General features: G+C 46.3%; 1 protein-coding gene across 2 annotated transcripts in view; it reads left to right on the forward strand.

Moving 5' to 3' along the window:
- LOC144111163 (methylthioribose-1-phosphate isomerase-like) overlaps positions 1-10,834 on the forward strand; it is a 31,943-nt gene extending 21,109 nt beyond the window's left edge. For both annotated transcript variants that reach the window (XM_077644329.1, XM_077644328.1), the window contains exons 5-7: positions 3,787-4,020; positions 7,486-7,653; positions 10,372-10,834. In XM_077644329.1, the coding sequence (XP_077500455.1) occupies positions 3,787-4,020; positions 7,486-7,653; positions 10,372-10,490 (521 nt within the window). In that variant the 3' untranslated portion in view covers positions 10,491-10,834. The remainder of the gene's footprint in view (positions 1-3,786; positions 4,021-7,485; positions 7,654-10,371) is intronic.
- Positions 10,835-11,122: the final 288 nt, after the last annotated feature.

Genomic DNA, 11,122 nt, shown 5'->3' on the forward strand with positions numbered 1-11,122 from the left:
ACATTTTGAAGTAGTGGCCCCAAAGAAATGAAAGTTTTGGTTGAGAAAGTAAGGAAAGCTGTGAAATCGATGCTAAGCGGAAGAAGCTGAAAGTGGGGATCGGATAACTAGAGAGCTGTTGGAGGACAGTGGGACATTGTGTTAGAAAATCTTGTCATTCTGTACATGCAGTGTCTCACGACCTTGACTGTACTAGAAGTATGGAAGAAGTCTTGAGTAATTTTAATCTATAGGATGGACAATATAGAGCACTAATTGCTTACCTTGCTACCTATCACTTACAAGATATTTATTGAGGCGACTGGTAATGGGATCGGAAGATCAAAATTGACACAGCCAATTCGACAACTTACAGTAATCATGCCATCAATCGGGCTATAAAGAAATGAAGAATACGATAAATCCTTACGTATCGTTTTCGTAGATTCATTATCGTCATCATCATTAGGACAGAGGCCTGTTTCATAGCTCTCTAATTAACCCTGCCCTGTGTCAGCTGCAGCCACCTTGCGCACGCAGACTTTTTTGTTAATCGGCCCACCTAACTTTCTGCCGCCCCCTGCTATGCTTGGCTTTTCTTGGAATCCACTCCATTACCGTTAAGGACGAGCGGTTATCCTGCCTTCGCATTATATGCCCTGTCCAAGCCCATTTTTTCCTCTACATTTTGACTAGGATGTCATTAAATCGTGTTGTTCCCTCACCCACTCTGCCCGCTTCCTGCCTTTTAACGTTACACCTATCATTGTCCTTTCCATAGCTCTCTGCGTCGTCTTTAACTTAAGTTGAACCATTTTAATTCATTTCTATGTTTCAGTCCCATAGGTGAGTACCGGTAAGATACACCTGATGTATACGTTACAATTACGGTGAAATATTTGATTCAGTTGAAATGTGAGGAGTCATGCAGGCACTGCATAAGTAGGGCGTGGCAGAGCTCTTTAGATATGTTGAAAAATATCTATAAGAATGTCACACAGACCGTGGTCCATCACAGGAGGAGTGAGCAAATACCACTTAAGAAGGGTGTCGGCCAGAGTGACGTGATATTGTCGGAGCACTGGTGTCGAAGCAGTGTCGGGTTTCCAACTGACATGTTTATAACACCGCTCGCGCTGCATTGCATGCCCTAGTGCCGAATTCGTCGTCGACAGGTGCCGTCCCGTGCATGGCTTGAGGGCTTGCAACAATCGTTTTGCTGTTATTCACTCGATGCCTAGAGGAGACAGTCAGGGGGTTTAGTTGAAAAGAACCAGGTGTAAGAATTAATGACACTTCGGCAACACATCCGATTGGCTGATGACATTGCTGTGGTAAGCAACTTTTTCAGCACATTATTCAGGGAATCAATTACACAACGTACAATGGTAGGCTTAAAAATAATGCAGAAAAAGAAAAACCAAGGCACACTGCAGCTCTCAAAAGCAGTGCACTGGTGTCCCGCCGGAGAAATAAATACCGTAGAATCTCAGTGATACGAAACCTCATGGGGTTGCTAAAAATATTCATGTCATCTGAAATTCATATCATCCAAAAGGAACAAAATTCATATGCAGAAGCACTGGGAATGCATTTGCAGAGATTTCTTTTCGGCTGATGGAATTTACTGCCATACGCCACTTCTCACTTGCTCACAGTGTGTACCGCTCAACTGCATGGCAATCCTGGCATAGGCAATGCACAGGCAGCACTTAATGTTCGAAGGTGTGATCACGACTTGCACATTTGTATCATCCACACAGTGGGGTGGAAAAGTGTTTGGAACATCCATATTCCTGCACATTGTACATACAATGTGCTCTGCCCAGAGAGTCCTCACGCAAGTTTAATTTTGCGTCGTAGCTCCTTCAACTCGCAGCTAATGTCATGTTGAGCAAGAACATTGCACGATGCATGCAAAGCCAAATGGAAATGATACTGACAGAACTGATGCCGAAGTCGAAACTTGGGAGAGCTTGGCTGGAGTGGATGCAGCGGCCGACTCGTTTAATGGCGAGATTATGCGATTCTACCCATTAGATAACATTTAAAGATTAACTAAATTTTTTCTTCTTGGACATATCAATTTTATTTTCAAGCATAGTCGCTGGGAACAGGAAATGATGATGTGCAACGGCACGTCATTTTTGGCTGTGTAAATTGCACTGTTGTACAATACATATCGACCAAAAAGTACAGAAAAAAAAAGCGAGTTGTACACCTGAAAATACAGTAACAGTTGCATCCTGCTAATACTCATCCAAAGCATGGAAGGTAGGGAAAAGGCTTGAAATAAAATTTAAGAGCAGTGCAGTGACCTATGAAAAGAAGACTGTCCGAGCAGTGCTAAGACAGAGAGGAGCACGGGTTCTGTAACACATTTGAGTTAGTGACATGCTAGTGGAAATCAGAATAAAAGAGGCTGATGGAGGATGAAATGTGGAGACCGGATCACTGGTGGACCCTTAAAGGGGACATGACATGGTCTCCTAACACATTGTGCTTTTACGTTGCTGCTACTAGCCACGATGTTATCATATATACTTTTAAAAAATTTAGGGCTCTAAGCGCGCATTTGAGCTAGGGAATGTAATTTGAATGTTATCGGCTCTAATCCCCTCCCCTTAGCAGCGACAGCCGTATTGAAGCAGCCTGAATGACGTCGTAAACTGACAGTGCCGTCGTCTGCTGCAAAACTGCTGCACACACGGTCGGTGCGGAGGAGAGCACGCACCTACCTGTGTGCGGCCGTGGCACAAGACGAGGCAGAAGCTAGAAAGAAAAAGCAAGTACACAGGCCTTTGTTGCCTTTGTCCCCCTCCAAATTCCCCCCCTTCACCTCACTACACCCCAAGCCTGAAACAAAGAACAACTCACTCCCGTGTGCACACTGCGCAGTTCAGCCGCTAGCAAGAACGTAACTGTTGGTTCATGTCATCACGAACCGCGATTGCGCCAGTGATGCCTGACTGCCACACCGTTCAGGAGAAGTTTTAAGAATTCAATTACAAATTATGTGCTGCGCCAAATGAGCTCATATTTTGTCCAGTTGTGCCGGGACATATAGTGAACAACATGCAATGAACAGCTTGAGTCTGAAAAATGGTGTCATGGCCCCTTTAAGTTAAAAGAGTGGATACCACCAAGGAAAGAAAATCACAGCATAAGACAGCAGAGAATCTGGTGGGTGGATCAGATCAGTTACTGATATGAGGTGGCTGTGGCTTCTGCAGGGCTAACTGAACATCAATAGGGGGAGTACCTGAGTTCAAAACCAAACCCGACCTATTTCGGGGGGGGTTAAATGCAAAAGGCACTGTGTGCTCTGCAATGTCAGTGCACGTTAAAGATCCTCAGGCGGTAAGAATTATTCTGGAGAGCTCCACTACGGCACCTATTTCTAGCTTTATTCTTTCACTCCTACCTTTATCCCTTCTCTTACCCTGCAGTTAGGGTGTCCACCGAGATGTGGGACAGATACTGAGCCATTTCCTTTCACCAAAAACCAATTTTTTTTTTTTCATTTCCTGTGGTGGACACAGCTAGGCTGATGATGATAGTGATGATATTTGCCTGGATGATATTGGGGGAATACTGTGCAACCTCTATAGCCCTGCCAAAATGCCATCCAATAAGAAAACATCCTTAGCTTTGCGTTGTGCGCCAGTTCGTAATGCAAATTCTTGAGTGCTTCATTTAATAATATTGAAGACAGTTCGCACTGCACATGTGCTGCATGTATACTGCCTGTGAGGTATCATAAACAATGACACGCAAGGTTACAATGACATATATGCACGTGCACAGGTGTGGTGCGGCGTCTGCATGAAAGTGGCCGTCTGGAGCGCGCCTACTGCACCGAGACACGCCCCTGCAACCAGGGCTCGCGGCTGACGGCATACGAGCTGCTCCACGACCGCATTCCAGCCACAGTCATCTGTGACAGCATGGTCGCTGCCCTGCTGGCCACGGGCCGAGTGCATGCAGTCGTAGTCGGGGCTGACCGGGTCACCGCCAATGGCGACACGGCCAACACGATTGGTGCGTACCCTCCTCTACCTTCCAGTAGTGACTTGAGACAGGTGGCACACTTTGAATAGATTTTGATATTTGCATGGGTGCACAAATAGCACTGGAAGGCAGTTTTGCGAGCTACCAACAAGGGATCACAGAATCATTAGGCTATAGGTTGCACAAGAAAACTTAAGTGTTCATCAGGCCACCCAGAAAATTTAGCTCTTTTTCCGACAAGGAGAGGGATGCAGTGCTCACGCATTGTTCACCAGCTTGATGAATTTGGAGGGCTTCTAGGATTTCCCTCGTCAACCTCCCTCTCCCTGCATCCCTCTCCTTGTCGGAAAAAGAGCTAAATTTTCTGGGTGGCCTGATGAACACTTAAGTTTTCTTGTGCAACCTATAGCCTAATGATTCTGTGATCCCTTGTTGGTAGTGCCTTTATCTTGTTTTGTCCTTCGCTGCGTCTTAAGATTTTTCCGCTTTTATCTCCCCCGCCCCTTTTTGGGCACGCTTTTAAAGCTTGTACGTCTTTCATTTTTATGTTTCACCTGTATTTTCACATCTGTGTCCCTCATGGTTTTAATGCCCCCCCCCCCCCCATTGGTCTTGTTATTGTTACTGTCACCTGACCACCTTTTTGCGGCCCTTTACACCGTTTTTTATCACTTACTTCATTCGTTGCTGTTTTTGAAATTTTGTGACGCGACCACACTGATTGGCGGTTATCGCTGCAGCAGCCCTGTTAAGCACCCTCGCATGTCTCGTATTTAAGCATCTTTTCTTCAAAATAAACTTCAGTTGTGAGTCAGCGCTCGTGTGTGTCCGTTCTTCGTGTGTCCGTGTTTCATTGCGCTGTTTCTTCCCTTAAATAAACCTGAAAAACTTTTGCTTGTCTCCGCTTGGTGCCAGCCAAAAGACTGCACATCATACCTGTATGTCAGAGCGCATCCATATTTCTTCCTCTGGTCAGCACCACAACGTGACTTTCGAGCTTGGTTAGCGCGATCATTACCCAATAATTGTACCAGCTGACACTGCTGCCATGAGCCACAAAAACATACTACTGCTTCCGCCATGCACACCAATGTTTTGCAGTGTGTACACTGATGATGATGATGATACAAATGAAGACCTCCACTACATTTGCACAACATAAAATATAGCTGTGAAGATGTGCTGTCTAAAGAATTGGAGGATGCTTAAGCTTCATCTTTAACACTGGGACGAAACGGCGCGTTGCAGCTCTGTCAAGAAGTCCACTGAACACTATTGCCCATTCAGCGTGACTTCTGCCTGTTGGACAAAACGCTCGGAGTCTCTAGGAGGCCTTTCAAAACACAGACGCTGCTCCACACTAGCGCACGTAGATGGCTGCGGTTCCATCGTATCTGTCAGAAATGAATGACACTACTCCGACGCAGAAAGGTCGCCTACATGCGCGCCATCTGCCGAGCCAGCGCCATGCATGGGAAAGGGGTTTGCAGTGGTTGCCACACGATGGCGCTACGACTGCACGCCAAGCACGGAGGAAATTTATCAGAAGCGCATGGTACTTGCTTAATTCCGACATCTGTAATTTATATGCTCATAATTATTAATGTACGCCTCAGTACAGATCTCAAAGATACGGTTCTAAGGAACCCGTGCATTCACTAGATGCGCCTTTATTCATGTTCAAATGTCAAGCCGTCATGGTGAATAGAAGCGTCCCCATCTCGAAACGCCTAAGGCCCTTGTTCGATTCCTGGCCTAGGCCACGGTTTTTTTGCTCATTGAGTGTGCATGCCCTCTGATTTTTAAACATCACCCGAATATTTTCAAGGCGTGGTGCCGACATATACAACTACTACTTCAACTACTACGATGCCTGCGGCTTTTCAACCAGACGAGCTGTATACGCTGTCGCGTAAAATGCAGGTGTAAATGCGCCACACAGGGCATCTCGTGCCAATCCTTTTCTGTACTTGCAAATACCACTGGCGCAGTCATTGGCATCGCATTGACCGCTACTGCTACGCACAATGTAGAAACATTAGAAAATTCTGGCACATACTGATGAACTCTGTTGGCTTAAAGCTAGTGCAGGACTTAGGTACTGCAGCATCGAAATGCTCTCACAAAGCCACTTCACTGCCCGCAACTTGTGACCATGGCATCATGCATTGCCGGCTAGCTGACACTATGCTGGGATTAGTTGGGAAGTATCCACGTGATCCGGAGCATCTGGTCACTCGGAATTCTTCGGGTGCATGAGAGCGCTCCACGCTGGAGGCCGACACTTCGAAGGAACCAGCTGAACACAGAAGGGTGCTTGGCATCGACCAGCCGAGTGCAACGTCTCTTTTCAGAGCGCTCTAGAGCACTCGAAAGGGACTAGTCAAGATACCATTAGGACAATGGACTGAATCCGAGAGCGGGCAAGCACAGCAGGGGGTGTCAGAGAGACAGGTGGGCTGATGAGATAGAAAAGTTTGCAGGGATACGGTGGTCACAGCTGGCACCGGACAGGGTTAATTAGAGGGATATGGGAGAGGCCTTTGTCCTGCAGTGTACATGGTTAAGGTGACCTCGTAAAGAGTGTGTGCAAAGGCAGTTACTTTATTTATTTACACATACTACAGCCCCTATGTGGGGCTATTCCAGGAATGGGTAAACAGATCATCAGTTAACCTAATGCCAAAACAACAAACAGTAAAAAGGAATTGACGTGAAATATGGCAGAGCACAAGAAATGAATGTAAAATGCTAACATAGTGTATATGTGAAAGTTATAGTAACATGAAAGAAATGAAAGCAGTGCACTGTAAACACAACAAAATACATAAAATAATTGGGCATTAGTAATTTCTGTAAGAAGTAAGTTTAATGGGAGAGATCTCATTATTCCAGGGACTAAGCGACCAGTGAAGGGAGCACAGCCTGCACATAATTTTACAGGCATCAAAAACTAGCGCAAATTTGGAAGTATGATATGCTAGTGCACAAATTGAAATAATTACTAATGGGCACTCCAGTGTGGTTCCCGAATTCTTCAGGGCAAAGATAACCTAGCTGTGGAGATTTGGAAGCCTTTAACATTGAGAAGTCAGGGCAGATGTGCGTAAATTGCTCCTCACGTGCCCATAGCAATTGGGAAAACAGGCTCTTGACAGCTTGACTGCATACAGTGGAGTGAGACATGGGCTTATTCAATGCTTGGGTTGTTTAGGTTGGTTTTTGTTTTGCTCGTTTCTTTGTGTGATTCGAAAGGAAGGAAAAGACATTTGGGTGCTGGCTGAAAGTCAGGCGGAGAGATGGGATTGGAGTGGAGTACCAAGTCCAGTACCTGCATGGACGATACATCCTGTAGGGTTGGGCTGCTTCAGAAGCCTCTTTTAATGCTAAAGCGAGTGTGTATTTATGGGTGCCACTTGTATTGTCACCTGTGCCTTTCACACACTCATTCTGCAAGCTGGCCGTGCTAGGTGACACTGCTCTCCCTCTTTGCAGGCACCTACCAGCTGGCCATCTGCGCCAAACATCATGGTATACCATTCTACGTGGCATCGCCCACCACCACCGTGGACGCCAGAGTGCTCACCGGCAAGGATGTTCTCATTGAGGAGAGGCCCGCAAGGGAGATGACCAACGTACAAGGCATCGAGCTGGCTCCCAATGGTCGGTGGCGCATTCATTGCCTCATGCCTCCACCACTACTTAAAGGGCAAAGTGGACGCTTGGGCGAGTTAACAGAACAGTGTAAAGACATGGACATGAAAGCAAGACAGACAGACCGCTGACTTGCACATTTCTGAGCTGTTCTGTCAACACTTAAAGGGACAGACACTGAGGGCAACTCTATCTAGCATGTCTTCTTGTTGAAAATTGATGTTATGGCTCTTTCTGGGTATGTTGACATTTGTCTGGCAAGAAAAGGCACACTGATTGTTGAGAAAATCGTATTTAGAAATTTTCCCATCACTTGGTTCAAACTTGTTACCTATAGCCCGCCGCGGTGGCTCAGTGGTTGTTGCGCTCGGCTGCCGACCCAAAAGACGCGAGTTCGATCCCGGCCGCGGCAGTCGCATTTCGATGGAGGCGAAATGCTAGAAGCCCATGTACTATGCGATGTCAGTTAAAATACCCCAAGTCGTCAAAGTTATCTCGAGCCCTCCACTACGGCGTCCCTCATAGCCGAGTTGTTTTGGTACACTAAACCCCGTAAACCAAACCAATAGGTCAATAGGTAGGGGTGTACGAATATTGAAATTTTTGAGTATGAATTGGATATGATTATGATGAAAAATGGCTTCGAATATGGAATCAAAAATCTGTTAACCATGAAAAATTATTTCAGAAAATACAAGGGTGGTGCAACTGACCACTGGTTCTTCAACCTACAGCTCAAAAGAGGGCAGCTGACACACTCATACTGGGTTTTCTGCCCAATCTGTTGGTTGGTGTGCATCTCTAATAATTGCACAGGTGGCATTTGCTGAAATGTGGGCGCTGCATTGCCTCGTTTCTTGTCTGATCAGTACTGGATGTACCTGGGAACAACACAAAAGGGAATATTGCTGCATGTGAAAGAGTGTTGAGAACTTTGATAGTGCCTGCATGCACAAGGGGCATGTTATTAATGGCTCTTGTGTTGGGTTATTTATTACGATTATGCACATGTTTGGTCGAATAGTAAAGTATTCATTATCAAGTGAATAACGTTTCTGGAATGCTTGCATCATGTCTTCGGTTCAGCGTACCTGCTGTAGGATGGCATCATGCAGTGCACACAGCTAAAGCCGCGACGATTCTATGGACACAGGCGCACGTGCCGTGCGCCTGCGCATGCACTCAGGAGAAGATGCGAGCAGCAGGCACCCAGATCTGTGCCTGCTAGGTGTCGGTGCCCGCACTACCCGTGCCGCTCATGTGTCGTAACCGGCATGGCGGCGTACACGAGTCGGAGGATGAGCGACTCCCTTAAATTCCATGAGACGAGTCCGAGCTGACTGCAGCTGTTACAGCCGCTCTTCTCGTGAAATTCGCTAATCAAGCATGAAGGCGCGAGCACAAGGCACATGGAGATGAATGCCGCTGATCGTGCGACGCCTGACGCGTTATGACGCCAGGCGTGTGACACGTAGATATGCCTCGCAGGCGTCTGTGGAGGCACCGGTTAAAAGCCAGCAGTCAAAAGTCCTACAATTAGCTATAGGCTCCGCGTGTAGGTTGACTCCCCCAATTTCTGGTGGCCATCTTGGCAAAAGGTCGACATAGCTTCTGTGAGTGTGACAAACTTCAGTGCACTCCTTTTTTCATGTAATGGCCCTGTGCGTTATAAAAATCCTATTTTGGAAATGCCTATTTTGCTGTTCAACCTTTTTTTGTGTGCCAGAAGTACAGTCAAGCTCATGTACTGTTAAACCTCGATGTAACGAACTCCAATATAACGAAATCCTCGATGTAAGGAAGTATTCCAGTTTTCATAACTTTGCGTCCATAGAACAACATATATTTTTAGCCTCAACATAACGAAGTAGATTTTGGCGCACTTTCAATGCAATGAAATTTCATCGCTGACTGGAATCGAACCTGCGGAAAACTTTTATCACGGGAATAAGTGGTTGAGTGGAGCGCGTGCCGAAGTTTGTATCGGTGCACGTCCATGATATGGGCGCCACACTGCTCTGACAAAGCACTTCTGACAAAGCCACCTGACAAAGCACTTCTGGTGTCGAGACCAGCACAGTGGGCTCTTAAAACCAGAAGTGCATTGTCAGGTGGCGCCCACACACGGAGTGGCACAGGTCGGAACCTGGAGAGAGGGGGGGTCTGTTACCCTAGAATAGTACATTGCTGCCAAAGGTATTGCAGAAACCTCTCCAGTGTTCCTTTTCCTGTGCCAATTGGCAATGCTCAGCAGGTGCTTGCAGCGACCGAGCGCCGGCACTAGGGCCTAGTCAGGTGACCACGTGTGTCATCTTTTAGCCCTGTCCAGAGAGAATTGCATATATTGTCTAAATTCTGAAATAAGATCAAACTCAATTGTGCCTTAATTTTAACGAACGATTATTCTATTTATAGTGTACTGGTAACAGGATTAGACATCTTATGTCAGGCATTTGCTAGTTTCGAAACACTGTCTGCAGCAGCTTCGATGGCATCATTACACCATTTGCGATACACCCAGATCTGTGCCATTACTGGCGCAGATTCTTGAAGCATCGTTTTGTATTTGTTTGCCAGTTGTAGTGTGCATATTATTTTATTGTTTTTGACAGTATATTATTATGCAAAATGGCTAACAGTAACGAAAAATGCTTTTCTATACATGACCACAAAACCTAAGCTCCGCCAGGACGAAAAACAGCACTGGTGTGTTTGTTGCACTTGCAGGCACCGAGTGGTGGAACCCAGCCTTGGATGTCACGCCAGCCGAGCTCATTACTGGTGGCATCATCACTCAAAAAGGGGTATTCCCGGCGTCACGTGTGCTGGACAGTCTCAGAAGCTGAATTAATTGTTCAGCAGCGCTGCACAATTTCAGCCGTCTGTACTTTTTCAGAAAACCCTTGCCGGCATCTGCTATGACCTCATCGCAGTCTACCATGTCACCAAGCGGGTCGTAGCCAAGGCCTCCCCCAATACTTCAGCAAGCCACGCAGTTCCATTTCTTGGACAATGTTTGCTTTTGCACCATGACGCTCCCTCAGGTGGCACACGTCATCCTCCCAGATTCAATTCCATTATACATCTAGGTATATTTCACATGGCAGTTCTGTGAAAATAAACAAGCTATACCTCACACTTTTTGTGTGCACATGAAAAGTGTGAGATAGAGCTGCTGCTGCTTGTTGCACATGTGGTTCCAAAAAGCATGCTTGAGCATTTTGTGCAACAGAAGTTTCTTTATTCTGCCGCCTTACAAGTTCTGCCGCCTTACAATATGCTTACATCCAAGACCACCGGGCACATGATGCCTGTGGTGACAGAGGGCATCTCCAGACACACCAAGAGGACCTTACATTGTCTTTACTCCACCAGCAAGTTGATAATTCCTCATGGATGTGCGTTGGAATCACTTTAGAATACCTCTCTACCGATAGACAATTTCATATGGAGATTGAGGCGACTCAAGGACAGCACG

This window comes from Amblyomma americanum, chromosome 11, assembly GCF_052857255.1.
Source record: "Amblyomma americanum isolate KBUSLIRL-KWMA chromosome 11, ASM5285725v1, whole genome shotgun sequence".
In the NCBI taxonomy this organism is placed as follows: Eukaryota; Metazoa; Arthropoda; class Arachnida; order Ixodida; family Ixodidae; genus Amblyomma; species Amblyomma americanum.